The 25,766-nt window shown below is 47.7% G+C and overlaps 1 protein-coding gene across 2 annotated transcripts in view; it reads right to left on the reverse strand.

Annotated features, from left to right (window-relative positions):
- UBE4B (ubiquitination factor E4B) overlaps positions 1–25,766 on the reverse strand; it is a 1,174,709-nt gene that overhangs the window by 1,104,178 nt on the left and 44,765 nt on the right. For both annotated transcript variants that reach the window (XM_086921364.1, XM_086921363.1), the window contains exon 2: positions 21,959–22,145. In XM_086921364.1, coding sequence (XP_086777490.1) covers positions 21,959–22,145 — 187 coding nt within the window. The remainder of the gene's footprint in view (positions 1–21,958; positions 22,146–25,766) is intronic.

Consider the following 25,766-nt stretch of genomic DNA (forward strand, 5'->3'; position numbering starts at 1 on the left):
CGTGCAGTGTTTGTATGTATTGCGATTTATATAGCGCACGTATCACCCGCAGGCATCAAGGCGCTTGCCTTGGGAACCCGTCCTGGTATTCCCCTGTGAGATAACCCCAGCAGGGTATCCACAAGGTGAAAGCCAGGCATCCCGCCGCGAGGGGCCGTAGTGGAGATTAAGCAAGCTATTGCCCAGAGTCGCAGAATGTGAACCCATGAGTCGAGTAGGCACCGAAACGAGAATTATCGAGTCTGTGGAATTTTTTTGAGCCCAAAACCCGCCGAGGCGGGGAATTGAACCCTGGTCCAGGACCGATCTCAGCTTCCGGGTCTGCTGCCTCTAACCCCTGAGCCACACTTCTCCACTCGACCGCAGTCCCAAACTGGCGGAAGAAAACATTTTCTTCCCAAGATGGTCCAGCTTTTTGGATTCCCTATCCGGTGGTGCTGTAGGGAAGGCACCTTTAAAAGTGGAGGCCTGAACCACCAAGCTCTTAGGGGTGGGGTGTTGGGAGAGGAAAGTGGGGTCGCCCGGGGCTGGGCAGTGTCGTCTGGCAATCATCCGGTCCACAGGAGCCCCTGTTTTGGGCCTGGAACAAGTGCCCAAAAGGATGTCCAGGAGGGCTTCATTAGACAGCAGCAGGGGCTCCGAAGAGCTCTGTGCCGGTTGAATGACCTCTGTCAGGAGGTTAGTCCACCGTAGGTAGCTCGAGGTGGAGAGCCTCGGCCGCCCTACGCAACACCAATGCGTATGACGCACCCTCCTTCGTAGCCATGGTAGGAGGAGACAACATGCCTAGGTCTGGGGAGGTATCCAAACCACTGGCATTCCCCAGTTCCTCTCTCCAGTCTGGATCGTAATCTAACTGGTCTGTTAAAGGGTCACCAGACCCCTCCATGCCTTCCTCCCCCCCCTGGCTGCCAATCTGGCTGCAACTGGCCAGGGTGGAACACAGGGACTAAAGTACCCTTCGGCACCGGATCTGGCATTCGTCGACACCGGTCCGGCTCAGTGTCCACATCGGGGGGCGGAAGCCGGGGTCGATGCCGGCTGGGGGTCCAGTCAGCTGCGGACGTGGTGCCGATGGAGGTGTAATGAGTTCGACCAGTGTGATCCAGATCCAGGTCTGGATCCAAGGCGGCCCTGCGGTGCCGAGGCCGAAGCAGCCGGCGTCGAAGGCCTAGGGCCCCCATCCGAGTCCGTGGGGCCCGAAGGCGCGCCAGCAGAGTCGGGCTGCCCAAAGATGGGGTGCATCGCTTCATAAAATTGACGAAGCTGGGCAGGAGTAGCTCCCGGTACCAGGAATTGAGAGAAGGCCAGCGTCGACCCTGAAGACTCCGCAAGCGGAGCCGCGTGAGGGGCACCACCCACACCCTTGGTTGCGTCGGCCGACGGACGAGGATAAGTCGAAGAGCAACAATGCTTCTTCAACTTCTTCTTGTGCTTCGACTTACCTGAACCAGAGTGCGAAGACTTAGAAGAAGAGTGTTGATGACTCCGCGATCAGTCCCTCCACCTCCCACGCGACCAGGACCTTGAGCGAGAGAGCGGACTGCCGGGCATCAAGGAGCTTTCTGGACAACTCACTCAAAGACTTCGGGCCATGGTTCGGCAGTCGGAGCACGATTTGGGGTCCTGGTTGGTCTCCAGGCAGTAGAGGCACAGGCGGTGCGGATCAGTCACCAACATCAATTGGGTACAGGACCACATCGCATGCCTTGCAGCCAGGCATCCCTCGTGCACCAGGAGTCTGTTGAGACTCAAAAACGAAGTCGACAAAAGTTGCCAAAAAATGACTGGGGGTAACGTTCTCTACGGATCTGCGCTTGCTGGTGCAGAAAAAGAAAGAACCGACGTCAGCGTCTACGTAGCTACTGCGACGTCATCCGGGCGACCACAATGCAAACGATGGACTTGGAGTCGACCGACACCCCCTTACGACGCACAGGTGTACTGCTAACGAAAAACTTTCCGGATCCAGTCTGACGCCTGGGGGTAATTCTAAGGTATGGAATCTATAACTAACTGTTTCTTTCAGATGAAGATATATCAAAACATATGTATCATAATTGGATAAGTCTTCCCCACTTGTTAGTACTGGATGGGGAGCATCTAGGACATCAATTGACTCTCTGTATCTATTGGGAAACGTCAGTACAAAGTTTCAATCCTGGATTTGGCACCATTGTTCCTTACAGAAGTTTAAACATTGACAAGTTCCTTGGGGAGATTTGATAGACAGCAATCTTCAGGACACACCATTTATTTTAAATTGGACTTAGGTTGGGTATCTTACTGAGCCACTCCAATGTAGTTTAGTTGTGTGGTTGAAGTAATTTTGATGCTGAAAGCTGAATTTTATAACAATAATCCTACACCTGTTAACATATGTGAACTGGTTACTTGACTCCTGGTTACCCAGTGGGAATCCTCTTTATAACAACGTGACTACATACTTTCCTGGGTGTTTGTCTCCATACTTCAAACAGGATTCAAATCGGACTTTCTTGAATGGTTTCCTTCTTCCGACTCCAGACGAATGCTTGGTATACTACTGTCTTATGCAAAAGCTAAACAACATCATCCATAGAATCCCGCAGCTCCTTCAAATTTGCAGTGGGCACTTGGTAGTCTCTCTGATAGGTTTCCTCCTTTTTTGGTGATCTACAAAAACGACACCAAGCTCTAAGGAGGGTCTTGGTATTGTGATAAACCTTCCACTTATTGATCGTCTTGATCATGGCCCATGGGATTTATTCAATCGCATGGGCTTTGAAATTGTTTTACACACATTCCTGATGTGTTCATTTCTACAACTTTGCCCCCCAGTTAGAATGAATGCTCCTGGGTGCTTCTGGTAATAACTGTACACTGAAATGCACTACCCAGGAGAGGGAACTTACAGGAACAGCTGAGTTGATATTGGTATCTTAGGAACTACAAAAAAATTTAATGTAGCTGAAGTCCAATAACTCGGAACATGCTTTTGAATATGGCTGGATATAGATACCCAAACTGAATTAAGAATGCAAATGCAAGAAGATGCACACCAAATCAACTAAGCCAATCCAGCTTCTCTTAATTTTCTAAAGGTTTCTTGAGTATTTAATTCACATTAATGTTGTGTGGTAGTAGGATGTGATGATCAAGGGAAAAGTTTCAAATGCATTTTTATTTCAAGCTCCAAGGAAACAACAGAGGAAAATAAAAGAGGAATAGATTTAAAAGAACCATAGATCTATAGTTTGGGTGTGTGCAGTAAGGGCAAAGTTGTATTCAGTGAGCATCGGAAAACCATGGCAAGCACAGTCCCCAAAAATGCAATGTTTGTTTGGAAAAAACGGTTACTTTCTGGCCAGTGAAGAGGGATTTACACAACAACACTTGAACAACAACCACAGAAACGGAGAGACAGCATCTACAGAAAATTAAACTGTTTCCATCTTGCTTCTTCACAATGGGAATGAGAGTTATATGTATTACTGAAATGCTTCTTGGAAGGGCTTAGCCAGAATAGGTGTAGCTGGCACTCATACAAGGGGACAAATATTTGTGGCCTGCTATTTTACAGTTCATCCAAGAGACTTCAGTATCTACAGCATCGGGCTATGGGTGGTCCTTCAATGTAGATTTATGGGTACAGATATTTGAGTGTTTTCCATTTATAGTGACAATGTAGGGGATGAGAGTGTATGGGTTATTCTGAGGGCCAAACTCGCCACTTTTAAGGACTTCTTATATGGTGCAAAGATCTTGGATAACAGGACTCAGCGATGTGTAGGTCTCAGAACTAGTACGCACAAACTCATTCAAACAAGTAAGGACACTTCTGATTTTGAGACTGTTTGGGGACCTCTTTGGAAAATACCCGTTATTTTTACTTGCAGCAAGCACAGTCCAGAACGGGTACTGATTATATTTTGCATACTAGAGGACATGCTTCCAACGTTTATCAGAAATCCATTATGTGGCTGATCATCCTCTTATTTCTATCACATTTATGTTTGATGTTATTCCCTATTGAGCCTTTAATCAAGCTGGTTGGTTTAACTGCTACTGCGTCCATATACGCACAGAGTTCACTGCCTTTTTGTAGCAAATCTCAATTGCACTGCTGCTCAAATTCTTTTGGATATATTGAAAGCATTTGGTCAGGGGTTGTGTAGAAGATATTTGATCAAAACAACGGGCTTGTCAGCCAGAAAAAAGCAGATCCTGCATGACTCATTTAGACTGGCAATTAGACTTTGTGACTGCCAGGCTAACAATGTAATACTGGATAAAATAAGCCATATTAAAGCATTTTGGCCAGGCTTACTGACTACTGTAGGAAATCTGCATTTTCTACCTGGTTGCCCTTGATGTTTTGGCTTTTGCTGGACCCAATGTTATTGCTGGTTTTAGAATTTGTGTACTTTACCCCTGCTAACTAGTAGTTAGTTGCATGCCCCCCCCCCCTTTAAACATGGTTGAACTGGCCTATTCCTAATGGGTATATTTACCTTGCCTATATGTCCATAGTGTATGGTGTAGGAAGTGTACCCTTAGCGTTAATTGCCACTAGTGTACAGCAGCACCTATTGTGCCATCAAAACAGTGGCAAAGCAAACATGGCTTCAGGCTTACCCTGTGTAGCCTGGCTGCTGCAGTTTTAACCCTCCAGTGCAACCTGGTAAAATACTTCTTTTTTAACAGGAGCAAACTTTATATTTAAATACTAATAAGTCAACCCTATAAGTCTGTAGCCCACAAAGTACAATCCATGGTATTTAAAAGTAGTACATGTAGAAAATTAATACTACCATGTCCCTACACAACAAGGCCTAAAAAGCTGTTTTACTGTAGCAGGCTGACCGGTCGTATTTAGAAAACCAGAGTGCAGATTGAAATACTAATATACTTCCACTTTGATGTTACGCAGATGCTGCAGGAGAGCAGTAATGAGCAGAAGGGAGTGGCAGCAAAGCAACACAGAAGAGCAGGCAGAGGAGGGCCGCTTTGCTGGTTCCGCCACAGGTCAGCTCTCAGAGGCACAGTAACAGATGTGAGGTTATGGAGTGCTACAAAGTGCATTAGGAGGAGTGCTACGAAGTACATTAGGCACTGACAAGCCAGTAACTCCTGAGTGTGGAAGCGGACAGCCGAGTGGCTGTTGCCGGGTGCATGACGTAACAACGCATACTTTTTCAACGCACACCATTACAACGCAAGATCCTTTACAACGAAAGCCTTTACAACGCTTGACATTACATAGCAGATGCTATTACAACGCATGCCATTACAACGTAAGTCTAGGTAAGTATATTTTTTAAAAAAACGTAATTAATAAATATTTACTTAATTTTATTTATTAAATTAATTTTTTATTAATATATTTGTAAATATATTTATATATTTTTTTAAATAGTGTAGGTGTTTAAAATAATATACAAAATCTAGTTAGTGTAAAACCCAAACCCAGCCCTGAACCTTAAAAATACCCCTGTACCCCATAACCCAAACCTAGCCCTGAACCCTAAAAATACCCCTGTACCCCATAACCCAAACCCAGCCCTGAACCCTAAAAATACCCCTGTACCCCATAACCCAACCCTGAACCCTAAAAATACCCCTGTACCCCATAACCCAAACCCAGCCCTGAACCCTACAAAATACCCCTGTACCCCCATAACCCAAACCTAGCCCTGAACCCTAAAAATACCCCTGTACCCCATAACCCAAACCCAGCCCTGAACCCGAAAAATACCCCTGTACCCCATAACCCAAACCCAGCCCTGAACCCTAAAAAAACCCTGTACCCCATAACCCAAACCCAGCCCTGAACCCTAAAAATACCCCTGTACCCCATAACACAAACCCAGCCCTGAACCCTAAAAATACCCATGTACCCCATAACCCAAACAACCCTGAACCCTAAAAATACCCCTGTACCCCATAACCCAAAACTATATATATATAAAATTACTTAAATTAGTTTATTTAATTTATTTTTAATATTTATTAAATTATTTTTGAAAAAAATTAAGAATCATATACATGTTTAAATAAAATGATATACTTACCTATACTTACGTTGTAATGGCATGCGATGTAATAGCATCTGCTATGTAATGTCATGTGTTGTAAAGGCATTCGTTGTAAAGGATCCTGCGTTGTAGTAGTTGCGTTGTAAAAGTAGTGCGTTGTAAAAGTTGCGTTGAAACGGTTGTATACCACTGTTGCCGCTTGAGCCCAAGTACTGTTTCTTGGGCTCTCCCGGGTTTTGCTCGTCATGTCACTCACCTCCTCGCTGGTCACCTAGTTCACCTCGCCCTGCTCATCCTGCTACTCCCGCTCGTCCCTCATCAAGTCTGCCCCCGTGGCTGCTCTGTGGCTGGATAGTGGACAATTCAGCGATGGCACTCCCTCGGTCTTAACCTCGGCTCTCAGCCAGATTTCAGCCAACTTATTTGCCTCGCCTGGCTTGGTTGGGGTTTCCTTCTTTAGCATGCGAAGCAGCAAGGAACTTTAGTGGGGGCCCGCTAGTACAAATTCTAAGAATCAACCCTGTATCTCTGGTATGCTCATTCCCCACCACCTCCCCCGAACAGAGACACCCCCCCGCTCCTCTAATACGCTGTTTAGACGTCACTCGAGGACCTAGTCTTCCAACCTCAACATTGACTCTCTAGATATCCTGATGACTTGGCAACTTGATACGGGGACACATATTGAGGCCTAGGGTGAAGGAGGGAACTAAACTCTCCTTTCGCTTTATACTGCTTCACTGCGCCCTAGAATGGGAAGTGATAAGCAAGATGCCTCCATCTCAATTAAACACTACTTCTTCCCAAATCAACAACTTTGAGTTGGCCTATCCTTCCCCGTCTGCATGGAGTACTTCTATCCAAAAGGATCGTAGCTTAACAGCGTCCATTCCTGACCAAGGAGTGGCACAATATTAGATCCACAGCCCAAGCCAGAAGACAGTGACAAAGCCATGATTAAACTTTTTTCAGCATTGGATACAGTGGCTCCTCTAAAATCCGGATTTGACCCAGGCACATTAAACCTAACTCAACACAGCACATCAATGTCACACCATAGACATTATAGTGCAAATTCATCAAGACAGCAGGAGGGTGGAATAAAAGGCCATGCAGGCCTGATGCAACATTAATGTCAAACAACCCATCCCTCCTTGCAGCCCCAAATGCCTTAACCTGGCAATCTCATAAACTGGAACACTAGATCGACCTGATGCAAACACTGGCTAACTCTATAAAGAGCAGGGATTTGGAAATAAAATAACAATTAAAAAAAGAATTTAAGAAGTTAAGTGGACACTTCCACCCTGGTGGGAATAAGAACTGCACCTGCACTCCAATAGCTGATAAACTCTGCCCTCTTCCAGAATTACTCACTTCATGTGGATAATCTTAATAACACTTCATCAAAAGAGGAGATCAGAACCATGGATCATGCAATAGGATTAAACAAACCCATTAGTGCTAAAAACACCGATTGTGCCATATTGTCCTGAGGTTAAAAAAGAGACAAATACAGATGGCGTCAACTCAAGCTCTAACAAAAGGAATCTATGATACAGAAACGTAGACAAAAAGGGGCATGTGGAGGGCCAACTTATTAACTCCCCCCCTCCCCCCCCCCACACACACACACGACAAAACCACCTTACAAACCATTAACAAGATGGGAGAAGAAAAATAAGAAAAACCTAACTAGACTGAGGGTGGACGAGGGTCATAAAGCCAAGCCCTAGAGCCCACATTGACTAACTGGTACAACTGAAACCTTTACCAATATTCCACAAGGCTCAATCCATCCAACCCACTAATTCGGAGAGCATTCACCCCTAAGTGGACATTTCCTCAATGATATCAGCAACCCAAGAAACACATAAGAAAGTGCACGAGTATAGAGGAATTGATTTAAAAGAATACTGACCATATCCATGCAACATGGTTTCTGCCAACCTCAGACCAGTCCCCATATGTCTCGCAGAAATTAAACAATCCACAGGGTCAACTACAGTGGGTTGATACAACTTACGGCCACTTAGGACCCATAGTCTGCAAGCCAGAGAGCTAGGTAGTTCTAACAACTCAACAAACCTAACTCCTACTGTAGAGGGTACCAATGCCATCTGGACGTCAAACACTTGCTTCTTACAAAAAGAAACAACTTCAAATGATGTAGTTACTTGGAACTCTAATGAACAATGTACACTAAATAAACATATCTTTACTCCGGTATATACATCAAGGGGCCACAGAGATGTATTAAACAGGGTAAATATCTGGCACCTCTTACACCACATTTCCACCTTAGACCACTACCAGAGCAATGGTGTCCTAAGAATCTAATTTGGCAAATTGCCTCAGTTCTCAAGAACCGAATCTACTATTGTCACCAGAGATCCTTAACCTAAATGACAAGTTCTTAGCGAAAATGTTGTATTTGCACAGTGGGGCACTGAAACAGAGACAGAAAGGTATCCCCATGTTTTAAACAGTAGGGTTTTGGATAATATTTAAACAATCACCACAGCATTCTGAAGGGAGCAAATAGTGCTTCATCTCCAAATTCATCCAAGAACCTCCAGATCTGGAGAAGTTGAAATAGAAGTCAAAATGGCAACCACATAGTGCAAACCCAATTGACGTCAAACTTAGAATCAGAATGGGTTGGATAACATGGATGCTAACCTCCAAGACCGATACCTAGTCCAAGCACCGCCAACAACAGAGAGAATGGGAAGGCATGGCCCCAAAAGCTCGGGCTTATAGTAATTTCTTGGAATGTGGCTGGTTAAAGGCAGACTTTTAGCCTACAAGAAGCAATTAAATTCATAAAAGGCGGGGACATGGTTTTCTTGCAGGAAACCTGGGAGGCGACCCTACCACACACATATTGCTAGATATCGCAGAATGCCCCAACACGCAACTAAAATAAACAATCTTGGACGTCCATCAGGTGACTTTTCAATTCACGCAATCACAAGTATAAAGGTGGAAACCACAGTAATTGACACAAATAGATAATTTTTTCAAGCAGTTACAATTAAGGTGCATAATTTTCATAAATGGGCAAAATCAGTGTTGCTAAACAGAGTGACAGATTTTTGCAAGGCGCTAAGTGTTCTTTTTTTGCAAGTTTTCCACACACGAGATAATGGCAACAGGAGGTTTTTATTTGATTAACTGTAGTGCTAGACTACACAGGTGCGCTACTCTGACCTTCAGCAGCTCATGAGCTACCCCTGAGCTAGAGGCACTCCTATATTTTGAAACCGCGTGATGACCTTGGACTATCATTGTTTTAATTAACTTTTGGCGTTTTATTTTACCCTAGCCTGAATGTACAACATCATTGTTCCCTGCAGGTGCACCCTTCCTAGAAGAAGTCTTTCAAGTAATTTTGTAGTTTTAAAGTGGGAGTGCTTTCACAAAGTAGAGCAGTCTTGCCAGGAATAGAACGTGTGGGGTGGGAGAGAAGAGAGAGAAGAGAGAGAAGAGAGAGAAGAGAGAGAAGAGAGAGAGAAGAGAGAGAGAAGAGAGAAGAAGAGAGAAGAAGAGAGAAGAAGAGAGAGAAGAGAGAGAAGAGAGAGAAGAGAGAGAAGAGAGAGAAGAGAGAGAAGAGAGAAGAGAGAAGAGAGAGAAGAGAGAGAAGGGAGAGAAGGGAGAGAAGGGGGAGAAGGGGGAGAACGGGGAGAAGGGGGAGAACGGGGAGAACGGGGAGAACGGGGAGAACGGGGAGAACGGGGAGAGAGATGTGGTATGTACTTCTTGGTCTTGGAGTGAAGTGTTATAAGCAGTGGTGCTAGAATGTGCATTATGTTGTACATTGGGAAGCATTATGAAGTTCATGTCATCTTGAATTCTGACTGTATAGCTTGAGCTTTCGCACACACAGGCGCCCCACCAGATTTCTCAAGTTTTTAGGCTATTCACGTTCACGGTTGCTTTGTTGAATGTACTGCCGGAGACTTTCATAAGCTTCGTTAAGATAAAGGCTGGAACATGATTATGCGGAAGGAACGCAAGAACTTCTTTACCTTTGGAATGCTTGCATGGTAAGTGGCCAACTCCAGTAAGTTTCCTTGGAGCAAGGGAGGGCCTCTCGGAACCTTCTAGTGTGCTTTGAGCTTATAAAGCTGGGGTTTGTTGACTTGGAAACTGGCATTAGCTTGGCCTGAATGAAGGATGCATCTACAGGGCAGCGGCTCCGGGTTTGGTGGAGTCTCTTGACCCCTGCTGCGAATCCCCCAGTCTGGAGTGGGCCAAGATGAAGATTTCAGCCGGTGATGCATCTCTTTTTTGATTATTGCCATTGTGATGTGTCAGTGTCTGTGTATACATTCAAGTCTCCAGTGGCTATTATCATCTGATGTATTTAGTGTATATATCTTTCTGATTTCTTGCAGGACGTCCAGTTTAATCTGCTTGAGTTTTATATCATTTTATTACGTGCTTACATTTCAGGGATTTTATTCTATGCAGTTAAACCTATACGTTTGTTATTATTGCTTGCATATATACATATATTTATATCTCTATATACAGTTGAATCTTGTTCATCTGACATCTGGAAAAGCCTTTCTGTTAGAGAGTGTTGCATAAATAAAACCCCATGCCTTATTCTTTGAAGGGTTTCATTTTATAAAAGGGAAATCCCTTTCCAGGTGGTGTTGTGTTGTTTTCATTGCTTTGTCATGTTTGAGTCTCCCATGCGGGAGGGCGGAGTTTTCTATTATCTGTGAGTGAGGAGCAATACAATAACCTGGATGAATTCACCGACACCTTATAGATAGGGTGCCCGGTTTTATGGTATTTATTATTTTGCCATTTGCGTCTGTATTTATCCATATTTATTTTGGGTTTTGTGGAAAAATGAAGCTGAAATTAGTATATTTCCACATTTATTTAACCGATAAATATGCGCTCCTGCTTGAATGTCTGCCAGGTTTCAGTCCTGTGAACACCCGCAGAAGATAAATTAGTGAACTATATGAAAATAGGCTAATCTACTGCTGTTAAAGCCTCTTTCCTTTAACCCCCTTATCAATCCACACATCTATTGGACTGGCAGTTATGGCAAACAATGTTTAGAATAACTCAAAAAGCACCCCAATTTCCGTTTTTATACACATTTAAAAATATATTAAAAATGTTTACATTTAGAGAACAACCACCCTAAATACAGCACTAAGGCTAATAAACAAAGTCACTGTCTGCAAAGCCATTTAACCCCTTCCCTGCTGGGTACATTCCGCTGCTGTGCTGGGGGGAGGGTGGGCGCGCGCAGCGCCCCCATGCTCATGACAAGCTCAGCTCGTCATGAGCTACAGTGCTCCTGTGCTCATGACGAGCTGAGCTCGTCACGGCCACACACGTTTCTTTAGAACGTTCAGCACAGCAGGGGAATTAGCCCAGCGTACGAGCGTTCTAAAGGCCATGACTAGCTCAGCTCGTCATGAGCACCGGAGCACTGTAGTTCATGACGAGCTCAGCTCATGCAAGGGGTTAATAAATCAGAGAAAGTGAGGTTAACTCTTTAAAGCAGACATAGGTTTGTGGTAGACTGGCTCACCCCTCTGTACCTGGAATGGGTCTAATTTGTAGAGGTGTCACAGTCCTGGAGGGGGTCCATCTTCCACGTCATATACAAAAAAAGGGATTCCATCACAGGCAATTACTGATTAATTGCACTACTTTATGTTGATGGGAAAGCCTACGTAAACATTCTAATACAAGAACTAAAGACATGGGCATCCAGAACAAATCGAAATCTCTTTCACAAAACACGACTTCTGCAACACTTGTCCACCACTAATAATATAGTCTGGGTGTCCTACTTGGCGATTAGCGCTTCTTTGCCCTCTCGCCACTCCTCTTTGTGCACTTCATGGACTATTCAGCAGCATTATATAGGGTCAGCTGTAACAAACTCTGGGCCTAGCTCACAGACTGGGGAATCCCAGCAACCTTACTTAGAGCAATCATTTCTTTTTACTCAGACACATGGGTTTGCAGTAAAGTTTTTTTGTTAAACTTAGTTTTATTACAGCGCTACATTAAAACATGCACATCTGGCAATACTCATAATCTGCCTAAAAGGCGGTTTGTGAATTTACATCTTGGCATATGTGGCACACCTAGGTTTGCACACCCTGGCATAATTACGTGCAACAATATTCGTTTTAATCGGAATGTAGGAGTTACACATAGCATTATAAAAGAGAGAGGCAAAAGAAAGGGACTAAGTAGCAATTGCCGTGTGTGTGACAAATTTGTCTTTATCCCGTAACAACGACCGCGTTGCCATTCCGCATACAATACCAGAGGGAAAGTAGAGGACGGGCGGGTGCAACCGTCGTTGCGGCGATCTTCCTACACAGAAGAGACACCACAGGTCTTTCAACATTGGCGTTTACACAGATCGCCGCGACGACGGTTGCACCCGCCCGTCCTCTACTTTCCCTCTACTCAATTCACCTGCGATAGACACTTCAAATTTATCCCGTTCATGCCGGGTTGGAATTATCACCAGCTACACAAACTGTTAAACCTTGTACTTCCAACAGCCCTGAAGAGTCACAGGTCCAATGCCCGCTTGACGAAACACTGGTTGGCTAATTGTTATTTGCTTTGATGTCACCCTTCCAGAAAGGAAGGCCGAATACATTTAAAAGAAACCATTCATGAGTCTACCTTGTTTCATTAATTACGAATTTGCTTTTTACCGGTGAAAACTTCAATATTGACTTATCGTAACGTGTGCACAGGACTTATGTTGTAAACGGTGTTTACCGTATGTGACTGCCGGCTCATCCAGAAATGAGGGCCATATTTCGCAAACTGTGTATATTTTGGTATGTTGTAGGAAGTGACCTTTCAGGGATTTGGAACCATCCTATCGCTTCATTGTATGTCGGAAATGTCCCATTCATATATGAATCTCCGGCTATCGTGCATCCCCCTTTACGGCCTTTTGAGATTTCCATGGCTTATTGCAATTGGAGGAACCCCTGCAACCATTGTAATGGGAGTGAGTTGGTGTACAGTGCCCTTCGAAAAACTAGAGTAACAGCTTGCTCCCAAACCGCCGCCACCTGTTTGACTACGGATGGGCATTCCCTAGGGGGCTGTATGTCCATCATCAGGTACCTTGGTAGGTCTGCACCTCTGTTCCAGTCCACTAGCAGGTGCCTTTTCCTTGTTGTGTCCCTCCAAGCACTACTGTGCAGCATACTGTAATAATACGGCAAAATAATAAAGCCTAAAGTCTGGGAGTCCTAGCCCCCCAGAATCCATGTCCAGTTTGAGTATGTCTAATATCACCCTACTACGTCCTCCGGCCCATACTGATCACACCAATAATCTATTCAATGTCTCAAAAGTGGAGTTCGGGATGTTGCCGAGCGTATTTTGAAGGGCATATAGGCACCAAGGGAGCATTACCATCCTTGCCAGAGCCACCCGTCCCATAACTGAGAGGGGGAAGTCTATTCCAAAAGCGAATGGATTCTCTCAAATTCTTGATGACCGCTCATATGTTTAGTGCATACTGGGCATCTGGTCGATGTGTCACCTGTACGCCAAGATATGGGAAATGGTCGGTCTTCCAACTGAACGCCACCACTGGGAGGTCTTGTACATCCACCTGTGCCAGATCGGCCAAGGGGAGGAGGACCGAATTTCGGTGGTTGATGCGAAGGCCTGATGTTTGTTCAAAGGAGTGCAGCACTTCCAATAAAACCGCTATTGCTGCTTTTGGATGGTGGACATACAGAAGCGCATCATCCGCATAGAGGGACACCACATGGGTGCGACCATCAATAGTAACTCCCCATTTGGTCATATCCCTCCTTAGTCGGATTGACAGTCGTTCAATCGCCAAAGCGAATAACAATGGAGAGAGAGTTCACCCCTGCCGCGTACCTCTCTCGATGGTCATGCTCTCCGATATCTGATCACCCATGCACACATGATTACTCTCCCACCGATACAGCAGCTGGAACCAGCTGATAAAACCACAGTACAGTTCCATTTTTCTGAGGACCTCCCACAAGTATTCTCACCACAGGATGTCAAATGCTTTTTCAATACCTAGGGTGACCATTGCCGCCCTGACATTACTGTAAGCCACTGAGTGCAGTACACGGGAGAGGCGGCAGATGTTGAGTTTGTTGGAAGGTTAGGTAAACAGAACTTAGCCACAAACCAAATCACAACTAGCTGGGGATTTTAAAAAAGGGTGTGTTTTAGCTCCTATGTTCTTCGATCTTCATACATCAAAAATAAGTCGCATACTTACAAAGGCAAACAATCCCACTGAGGATCGCAACACACGGATTGCCAATTAGTCAATTTGCCAATGACTTGCTCATTCCTGACCACACTGAAATGTGCATGCAGCCCGGCTTTACCGAGCTAAATATGAACTACATAACCAATATTTATATATTGCATTTGTAAAGCGCATCTATCACCTAAAGGCAGACTCATAACAGCAAAGGCGGTCGGTGACAGACTAGAATTTCGGGAAGAGTATTGTTTTCAATCTCCTCCTAAACAGGAGGAGAACGGAAATGTGTTTAAGCTCAGCCGGGAGAGCATTTCACAGTTTCGCCGCGGCTACGCCAAACAATCTTCCTCCTGCTTTGGTTTTCTTGAACCGAGGTATTGTCACCAACCTAGCAGAGGAGGATCGTAGGCTGCGGGCTGGAGCATACTATCTAAATTTCCTTTGTAGGCCAACAGGACCTAAATCATGCAGGGCCTTAAAGGTCAGACAGAAAGACTTAAATTGTACCCTCTGTCTCACAGGGAGCCAGTGTAGCTGGGCCAAGGCCGTAGAGGAAGAAGCTCTCGTCGGCCACCCCAGGGCTAGTTTAGCCACCGCAGACTGGATTCTCTGGAGTCTATCCATAAGATAGTGTGGAGAATCCAGCAACAAGGAGGTACAATAATCTAGCCTGCGGAGCATAGTGCAAAGTACCACCTCAACCCGGGCAGGGGGCGGTAGTAGGGGAAGAATTTTTCTCAGAAGTCGGACGACAGTTAGACAGCCAGCTACTAGTTTCGATACCTGTGCCTCCAAGGAAAGCTCATTATTGAACAAAACACCTAGTTATGCACTACCTTCAATGGCTGTACCACTGACGAAAAATCCCCAGGCCAGAAGTTACAGGGTAGAAGAGTTTGCACCCTAGGCCTAGCGCAGTATAGCACCTCCGTTTTAACCGCATTGAATTGCAGTGAATTGGCTTTCAGCCACCCCTCCGTATCTCGCAGACAGTTATGAAATTCTTCCAAGGAGGTTGAGTTATCTCCCTCCAGGGAAAGTATCAGCTGCATATCATCAGCGTAGTTGACAATTTCGATGTTATATTCCTTGACGATTGCAACTAAGGGCCTCAAATAGATATTAAACAGCACCGGACTGACTGCTGAGCCTTGGGGAACGCCGTGCAAGATGGTAGATTGGAAGGGAGGGAGGGCCACCGCATGTTCTCTATTCTGGAGGAAGGACTCAAACCACCCCAGGGCCCTGCCAGCAACCCCCACCTCTCAGCCTGTCTAGCAGGATGGCATGGTTCACCGTATCGAAGGCAGCAGACAGGTCAAGCAGTATCAACACACCTGCCTGATCCCGGTCTGCTCGCCAGCGAAGCTCATCCAACACGGTCACCAAGGCCGTCTCGGTACCATGGGCTGGCCGAAAGCCAAACTGCACTTCCTCCAAGAGCTTGTGATGCTCGAGATGTCTAGAAAGAGTGCCTGCCACCACCTCTACAATTTCAGCTGGATAAAGTAGAAGCGAGATGGGTCTGAAGTTCTTCAAGCACTTAGGGTCAAGGGTGGGCTTTTTCAGTAAAGGGGTCACCACCGCCCTCTTCCATTGCGAAGGAACCACTCCAGTGGCGAGCGACTGGTTACAAACAAGCCGGAGCGCGGGAAAAAGTTCAACCTCAATCTCCTTCCGAATTTTCAATGGGAGCGGATCAAGTGGAGACCCAGATGTAATGACAGAGGCTACTCCCCTAAACTCATCTGCAGTCAGCTGCGGGAATTCCACAAGGGACTGAACTCCTCCCTGTTCCCGGGCTGCTCCAAGATTGTAATGATGGGAAGGAGAGGTGACTGAGTCCTGCTCCAGGTGGCTAATTCTGGTAAGACAAAGGTGATGGTCTTTGGGAAATGTAAGATAGAACTGAAACAATGATGTAAGTTAGGCCATTTAACTATCTCACAAACATCAAAATATAACTATCTAGGGATACGGTTTACAGAAAATGATAACAGCTTACAGCTAAATTCTATTAGTAAGAAATCATTAGAAGTCATTTGCATTTTGCAAAGTAAATTTCCAACTTTACAGTCCTTCAGTAGAAGCCATTACTGGAATTACATGAGCAAAACTATTACCAAATCTCTCATTTTGTCATCAAGACTACCCAGGGAAATTGCCCCTTTTACTAGACAAACAGCAGTACACAGACCACAGAAATTTTTTTCACATACACACTGAATAGCCCCTGCTCCTGACCTTGGCACAAATGGTTGTCGGAGTGAGTGATCAGTCACAGAGCAATGTCAGCTGTGGCAAGTGTGTACGGTTGAGAACGCAAAAGGGGGGGCCTGGATCTCAGGGGTGAGATGGTGGAATGTTTTTGTGTGTTGGCGGAGTCTAATGATGGTTCCCCAGGACCTTCACTTGAGTTATCCCTGCTTCTCCTTAGTCATGGGTGAACATGCACAGAGAGCAGTGCTTGCTGCTGTGGGGAACAAGCTGACATTTGTTGTGTGATGGGCCGGGGGTTCATGCTGGAACCTCTATGATTTGCAAAAACAACAAGTGATGGACTGAATGTGGATCAATGTCACACACTCCCCCAGTCAAAAGATCTGGGCCCAAATCCATCGTTTTTTTGCACTCCACACCACCCTGGGTTAGACAATGGCGATATGCAAATCAGCTCGGACCCTGTTGCCCCATGGGAACAGTCCAGTCCGAACTACAAAAGCCATGTCCTTCCCAGAACGGAATCAAGCATCCGAGGACCGGACCGGTTTCGAGGTAACACCTCTCATCAGCCCGGCTAGCTTGACTCCAAGTGGTGTGGAGTGCCTGGGACCCACGTCTGGGCATCCCCAGCGCACTTAGGGCGGCAATTGCAAAAACAACAAGTGGTGGCAAAAACAACAAGTGATGGACTGAATGTGGATCAATGTCATACACTCCCCCAGTCAAAAGATCTGGGCCCAAATCCATCGTTTTTTTGCACTCCACACCACCCTGGGTTAGACAATGGCGATATGCAAATCAGCTCTGACTTGCATATCGCCATTGTCTAACCCAGGGTGGTGTGGAGTGCAAAAAAACGATGGATTTGGGCCCAGATCTTTTGACTGGGGGAGTGTGTGACATTGATCCACATTCAGTCCATCACTTGTTGTTTTTGCCACCACTTGTTGTTTTTGCAATTGCCACCTCTATGATTTGTACTAATGTATTGAGCGTTGTCAATATGGGAGTGATGACCCTTATCTGGTGGGGGCTCCGCGAGGCATCTCATGTTCACTGGAATTCTGAATCACTCTGTGTGTCTAGCATTGCTGCAATATTTATTTTATTGGTATTTTACCTCTTGATTATGGAAAATGCTAATAAAAACAGGTTTAAAAAAGACAAATGTTTCACCTTCTGTAAAACATCCGTAGTTCGCTGCTATGTCTCAAGTTTAGTTTGACTGGGATGACTACTATACAATCCAACAAGCCAAACCAGACATTTTAGAAAAGGACAGCAGGAGATCTTTTCTACCACAGTCTCGAACTCAGGTGTAAAATCCATTCTGAAGAAACAAGTCCAGTCTCTCCCAAGGGAGGCTGATCTGGATACTGTTCACCCGACTGCCTAAGCTGCTCCAATTATAAAATCATATGAAAGAACGAAAATGCAAGCATGTCTAAAGGCAGCCTTAAGTAGAAAGACCAAACTCTGAATACTCTTAGCAAGACTCGTGGTCCTCCCGGTTAATGAATCTTGCTCTACCTGGTCTTCATCACTTGGCATATGTACCTGCAGGTCTGTGATTATAAGAGAGAACCTATGGGGCACGAATTTTTAACTGCACAACGTACGTTATTAAAACCAATGCCTTTAATGAACGACATTTTCACTTGTAAAGATGCTCTGGACTTTTGCATGACAACCAGTGGCACAATGGACCTGGCATGCTTTGGCAAGTATGTCAACACACTACTCACTGCTATTAATTTGTGAGGAAAAGCAAAAGATACTGACTGCCTAATAAACTGCCAGACCACAACTGCATATGCTGATAGTTTGTAATGCTTGACTTTCTTGCCTCACGCTCAATTATGAATCTCCATCCGCATGCTGCACTTTATTTCTATTGGTCACCATTACAAAAAAAATTACATTTGGATTAGGTTTGAGCAGACTTTATACAGATATGTATTATTGTATTGTTGTTTGTCTTATTTTATGTAAATTGTAACTATTTAAATAATTGACAATAAATATTTAATTGAATATTTCATTTCAAAATTAAATTTTATACTAATAATGCTATCTCGAGGATGTAAATGGAAATGGAAATTGATACTTGTATAGCGCACTACTCACCCGCAAGGGTCTCAAGGCACTTGTACGAATACCGCTGTGGAACCCATCCTGGCTTTCCCTGTGAGGGATCCACTCCTGGGCACCCCCAAGGTGGAAGCCAGGCATCCTTAGCGTTGTGGGGGCCGTTGTGGAGATTAAGCAAGTTATTGCCCAGAGTTGCAGAGTGGGACTGATTGGAATAGGCACAGAGGCGAGAATTATCAGGTCCGTGGAATTTTGAGCCCAAGACCCGCCGAGGTGGGGAATTGAACCCTGGTCCCGGGCCAGACCTCTGCATCAGGGTCTGCCGCTCTAACCATTGAGCCACACTGGCTGGGACCACCTACAACATTTTAACACGTTTTAAACAATTATTTTAAAAATGTAACTTTTAGAAAGTTACCCCTCACCTGTCTGAACTTTCACAAGGCAATTCATCATATGGCTCTGCCAGCTTTCAGATTGTGTTCAGCCTCGAATAGTTGTGAATATGGTGGGAAATGTCTCACAGGAGCAAACAATAGGCTGACATGAATGGGCAGAAAGTAATGCTCTGAACTCCAAAGAATTTTCAGAGTGAGGGCTGTGGTTATCCTGTAACACCACAATGTGAAAACCTGCTTGGAAAGTCTATTGAACACTATTTAACACATGAGACAAACTTGGAAAGGAGAGAACAAGATTGGCCATTCTTGTGGTTCTCCTGTCTGGTTGAGGATGAACTCTGCTTTTGTCGTACCAGACTTCTATCTCTGTGTTTATTGTGGGTACAAATGGCTGCCTCAAACTGGATTTTAGTGTTTGATGGAGGAAGACACTAAGACTACCATAGTAAACTCCACTCTCACACTTCCAGCCTCATAACCCATGTGTGGCTGAAGACATTCACAATTGTGGATTTCCCCAGACACATAGCATTTTGGTCCTGTTTGCAGTAAGGCAAACAGGAACTACTGCAAATGTAGAAAGGCCAAAAAGCATGCAAACTTTTGCCCTTTTGTTTAGGGAGGTGCACGGAGTCATCACCCTCACTCACTAGCTAGCGCCAGGCATAAATGTGGCATCCCCAGGCACAGTCTTCAGAACACTTTCTGGACCTGCAGAACATCAGAAAAGGACTGGAACTGCTTTCTGCAACACAAGGGGAGCCCTGAAGGACTGTGCCTGCTCTCCCTTGTACCCAGAACAAAGATGTGCACTGCAAGGGTCAGGTGGCAGCACTCCTATGTGGCTAAAGGGAGACAAAAAGCTTCAAGGTGACTTCTCCTGGCGGTAACCAGCTGACCAGTGGCACCTGGACCTGAACTGGATCCTGAAGTTGGCCTCTATCTCCAGGACCTCCTCTGAGGACCTGAGGGATGTAGAAGTGTACCCCTATGGTTGGTTGGGACTTAAAAGACTAAGTCAGAAGGTAAAAAATTTGACCAGGACAAAGCTGGATGGTTGGCCCGAATAATGCTCCATTGCGGTCAGCCTCAAATTGCACCCAAGTCATGTTCTACCATGACCATTGACTATCATTTGCTCTTGTTACTTCTGGAGCTATTATTACTTAACTCGTAATTTCTACAGTTCCCCCTTTTGGATTTTTGACATTATGGTGTTTTTATTATATTGCATTTTGACATTATTACTATTTTGGTGCTGCAGAACGCCCTACATTAAGCCTGTTCTGTGCCATAGCTACCCTGAGACTTGAGCTGGGGTTAATTTAGTGACTAACAAGGATTGTGGTAGTCATCCACTCCAAATAATAATCCAGTTTCTTACAACAACTTCCTCTCTCCATGTTCCCTTTCCTTTTGATCTTGCTCTATCTCTCTAAAAGGGCTGGAGTAAGAACCCTCTGCCTAGGCAACAGATTGTGCATTCCTATACCAAGGACCTGTTATGCAACTATCTGGCTCAATGAATAACTAAGCACAGGTGAGCAGGACTGCATTTCTGTTTCAGTCTCTATGGCCTGTTGCAGTCAAAACTAGTGCGCCAGGGCTTTGAGCACAACTATACTCCAACTGGGAAAACAAGTTATTTCCTTTGAACACTTGACTCTCAAATGGTAGTTATTTATTTATTTATTTATAAAGCGCTGCACTCATCCCGAAGGATATCAAGGCGCTGGTAGCGGCTGTCGTGGTAAGGTGGCGGGTTTAGGAATTAGTGCTTGGGCAACAGGTAAGTTTTTAGTTTTTTTCCGAAACAGTAAGTAGTTGGAGGTGAGCCGTAGATCAAGAGGTAGCTCGTTTCATTTCTTAGCTGCCAGATAGGGGAATGATCGCCCACCGGTTCTCACTTACCTGATGCGCTTAGTTCCTGCCAGAGCTAAATGGAGTGAGCGAAGGCTCCTAGTGGGGACATAAAACTCGATTTTCTCCTGGATTATTTAGGAAGAAGCATTCAAGGCTTACCTCGAGGAGGAGAAAGTAGGTTAGGAACTCATACCATTTGACACAGTAGTCAAGGGGCACATGAGTGGTCCAAGTGGAAGAAATCTCAACTGACACACAGACATAATATTATTATGGGGTCCAAGTCTCAATTAATCTACCCCCCCACCACCACCCCCCTAGTAGGTTTATGATCAATGAGAACCCAACACTGTACTCTTGACTCCAGTGAGGGGCGCGTTGGGTCATGAAGCAGTGCATGTCCCTCACTGATGCAAACTCCGTCAGAGGCAGTGCACGACTATCAGCATATGCTGTGCAGGGGAAGATGACTACAGAGAATGGTCCTTGAGAGGCTTTGTCTCTCTATGTGTACCATATATACTCACAATATATATATGCGAGTCATCACAAACAGAATTGCCCTTTGAAGCCAAAAAACAATTCATTTCGCAACCCACTGCTACTCGGATAGAGACACCCGCTATTGCTGAACTTACCGAGCCAGCTATGGAGTTACTACCATAAGGTTTATGGTATGACGTTTGTATCACCTATATAATCGCTTAATATCGGTTGTGTTTTTTGTTTGTGCTCAAAGCAAAGGTTTTGCTAGTGGTAGAATTGCTTCAAGCATAAACATTTTTTTTAACAAACGTGTGCTGGAGCTGCAACCACTGGGCTCGCAAAACAGTTTGTGAATTTAAACTCTGTATAGACAGTACAATAAGGTGGCGAGTCGAGCACCTTCTGTACATGATTAAATACCATGCATACAATTTCACCACCATGACGTCCTTGCATAATATTCTTAAATAACGAACATTTCACAAGTATTAACCATGAATAAAATCGCCCAGTCTTAGTACCTAACAGGTGCTTTTCCTATGACTAGACAAAAATGCTCAGTCACCCCATATATTCCACGGCTGTTTACATACCTGAAGCTCCAATTGGGGAGGTAGCCGGGGTCGTGCTCTGAACATTGAGGCCAAGGCTGTGGGAAGGACCTGGGACAGAAGCCGCAACCGGTGGGCCAGGAGGGTTCTCTCTTTGTGGAGAAGTAAGTGGCGTAGTGGGCTGAGATGATGGTCCTCCAGCCAGTCGAGCAAGCCGCCGTCTGCGAATCTAAAATGCAGAACAAGCATTGACAATGCCAATAGGCCGGGTTTTAAAAGGAAAGTTGTATGGTAATGTGAAGCATTACACGTAAATAGCATGTGAATAGATATGCATTTGTGTGAAAGCAAAAAACTGTAGAATAACATTGATGTGAGTCCAAGGGCATGCCAGCAGCCTTGTCAAGCCAGACCTAAACATCCATGTAGGTTTATGAATGCTCTCCTCCCATCTGCGCTGGTGCCAGACAAAAACATACATTATCTAGTTATACACTTTAATAGTGTTACGCTGTCATGTGCGCCCCTCCCCCCCTTAAAGATAAGGCTCCGGCAGTTGAATAAAACAAAATAATCATAGCTGTGTGCAGGGCAAGCACTTTTTTGTTGTTGAAAGAACTCACAACGTCTCCCCAGTCAAAACATGTGCTCCTGGTTCCCAACATGTGGGAGGACCCAGAGCCCCTCTCCTGGTGATTGCTCACATAGTTGCCTGTCGACAGCTACGCTTTCAAGTTAGACCATACAAACAGAGCGGAGCAAAAAACAATTGCAACGAATTTGCATGGGCCTGTACAGATGGGTTCTAGATTTTACAGCTTACAGACCGAAAATATAGCAAAGTAGGGATGCCTACAGGAAAGTGCATGACACACAACAGAATCATTTTCTTAGAACCATGACTGCGACCTGCTCTCAACAGTGACAGATTGGCATTATCAATCGGTGAACAGAAACAAAGATTGAGCTCCAAATCGGGGTGCATGGATACTGAGCCCGGCGCCTACATGAACATTCACAGTTGCACAATTCGCTGTCACACATACACCCCAAAAGACCATCACACAGGCCTTCCCCAACCATTGTACCTCCAACCAGCAGACCACCACACTTTACCCCCAGCAACCAGACATCCCATCAAAGACTGTCTCACAGACCCTGAAAGATAAGTGCCCGTCCCTCCCTGGACCGTCAAAGAGCCCTACCCAGGGACCATCATACAGCCAGCCTCCCCCCTCAGGGACCATCAGACAGCACCTCCTCCACTCCCTCAGGGACCATCAGACAGCCACCCGCCATTCCCCCAGGGACCATCAGACAGCCCCCCTCCATTCCCCAGGGACCATCAGACAGTCGCTCCCCCAGGGACCATCAGACAGTCGCTCCCCCAGGGACCGTCATACAGCTGCCGTCAACCCTCCACTACCTTAGGGACGGCCAGACAGCCGCCACCCACACTCCCCCTTGGACAGTAAGCTGCCTCACCCTCTCCTAGGGACCGTCACAAACAGCCCCCCAACCACCCGGGACCGTCACAAACAGCCCCCCCCAACCACCCGCCCAACCACCCAGGACCGTCACAAACAGCCCCCCGACGACCATCACAAAGAGGCCTGCGCCCACCATCACATTACAGACGGCCCCCCCGCCGACCCTCACAGACAGCCCCCCCCGCCGACCCTCACAGACAGCCCCCCCCGCCGACCCTCACAGACAGCCCCACCAGCCGACCCTCACAGACAGCCCCCCGCCGACCCTCACAGACAGCCCCCCCACCGACTGACCATCAGAATGCCTCCCGCCGACTGACCATCAGAATGCCCCCCGCCGACTGACCATCAGAATGCCCCCCGCCGACTGACCATCAGAATGCCCCCCGCCGACTGACCATCAGAATGCCCCCCGCCGACCATCACAGACAGCCCCCCCGCCGACCATCACAGACAGCCCCCCCCGCCGACCATCACAGACAACCCCCCCCGCCGACCATCACAGACAGCCCCCCCCGCCGACAATCACAGACAGCCCCCCCGCCGACAATCACAAACAGCCCCCCCCGCCGACCATCACAAACAGCCCCCCCCGCCGATGACAGACAGCCCCCCCCCGCCGACCATCACAGACAGCCCCCCCGCCGACCATCACAGACAGCCCCCCCCCGCCGACCATCACAGACAGCCCCCCCCGCCGACCATCACAGACAGCCCCCCCCCGCCGACCATCACAGACAGCCCCCCCCCGCCGACCATCACAGACAGCCCCCCCCCGCCGACCATCACAGACAGCCCCCCCCGCCGACCATCACAGACAGCCCCCCCCGCCGACCATCACAGACAGCCCCCCCCGCCGACCATCACAGACAGCCCCCCCCGCCGACCATCACAGACAGCCCCCCCGCCGACCATCACAGACAGCCCCCCCGCCGACCATCACAGACAGCCCCCCCGCCGACCATCACAGACAGCCCCCCCGCCGACCATCACAGACAGCCCCCCCGCCGACCATCACAGACAGCCCCCCCCGCCGACCATCACAGACAGCCCCCCCCGCCGACCATCACAGACAGCCCCCCGCCGATCACAGACAGCCCCCCCCCGCCGACCATCACAGACAGCCCCCCCGCCGACCATCACAGACAGCCCCCCCCCCCGCCGACCATCACAGACAGCCCCCCCCCGCCGACCATCACAGACAGCCCCCCCCCGCCGACCATCACAGACAGCCCCCCCCGCCGACCATCACAGACAGCCCCCCCCCGCCGACCATCACAGACAGCCCCCCCCCCGCCGACCATCACAGACAGCCCCCCCCCGCCGACCATCACAGACAGCCCCCCCCCGCCGACCATCACAGACAGCCCCCCCCCGCCGACCATCACAGACAGCCCCCCCCCGCCGACCATCACAGACAGGCCCCCCCCCGCCGACCCTCACAGACAGGCCCCCCCCGCCGACCCTCACAGACAGCCCCCCCGCCGACCCTCACAGACAGCCCCCCCCCACCGACCATCACAGACAGCCCCCCCCACCGACCATCACAGACAGCCCCCCCGCCGACCATCACAGACAGCCCCCCCGCCGACCATCACAGACAGCCCCCCCCGCCGACCATCACAGACAGCCCCCCCCGCCGACCATCACAGACAGCCCCCCCGCCGACCATCACAGACAGCCCCCCCCGCCGACCATCACAGACAGCCCCCCGCCGACCATCACAGACAGCCCCCCCCGCCGACCATCACAGACAGCCCCCCCCCGCCGACCATCACAGACAGCCCCCCCCCCGCCGACCATCACAGACAGCCCCCCCCCCCCGCCGACCATCACAGACAGCCCCCCCCCCCCGCCGACCATCACAGACAGCCCCCCCCCGCCGACCATCACAGACAGCCCCCCCCGCCGACCATCACAGACAGCCCCCCCCCGCCGACCATCACAGACAGCCCCCCCCCGCCGACCATCACAGACAGCCCCCCCCCGCCGATCACAGACAGCCCCCCCCCGCCGACCATCACAGACAGCCCCCCCCCGCCGACCATCACAGACAGCCCCCCCCGCCGACCCTCACAGACAGGCCCCCCCCCGCCGACCCTCACAGACAGGCCCCCCCCGCCGACCCTCACAGACAGGCCCCCCCCGCCGACCCTCACAGACAGCCCCCCCGCCGACCCTCACAGACAGCCCCCCCCACCGACCATCACAGACAGCCCCCCCCACCGACCATCACAGACAGCCCCCCCCACCGACCATCACAGACAGCTGCAGTCCAAAGTCACTCAAATTGCACATTTATTTAAATTTCCCCACATGAATAAAGGACATTCCACGCACCAACTGTGTATCATCCATCC

The sequence above is a fragment of the Lissotriton vulgaris genome, chromosome 5 (assembly GCF_964263255.1).
Source record: "Lissotriton vulgaris chromosome 5, aLisVul1.2, whole genome shotgun sequence".
Lineage (NCBI taxonomy): Eukaryota > Metazoa > Chordata > Amphibia > Caudata > Salamandridae > Lissotriton > Lissotriton vulgaris.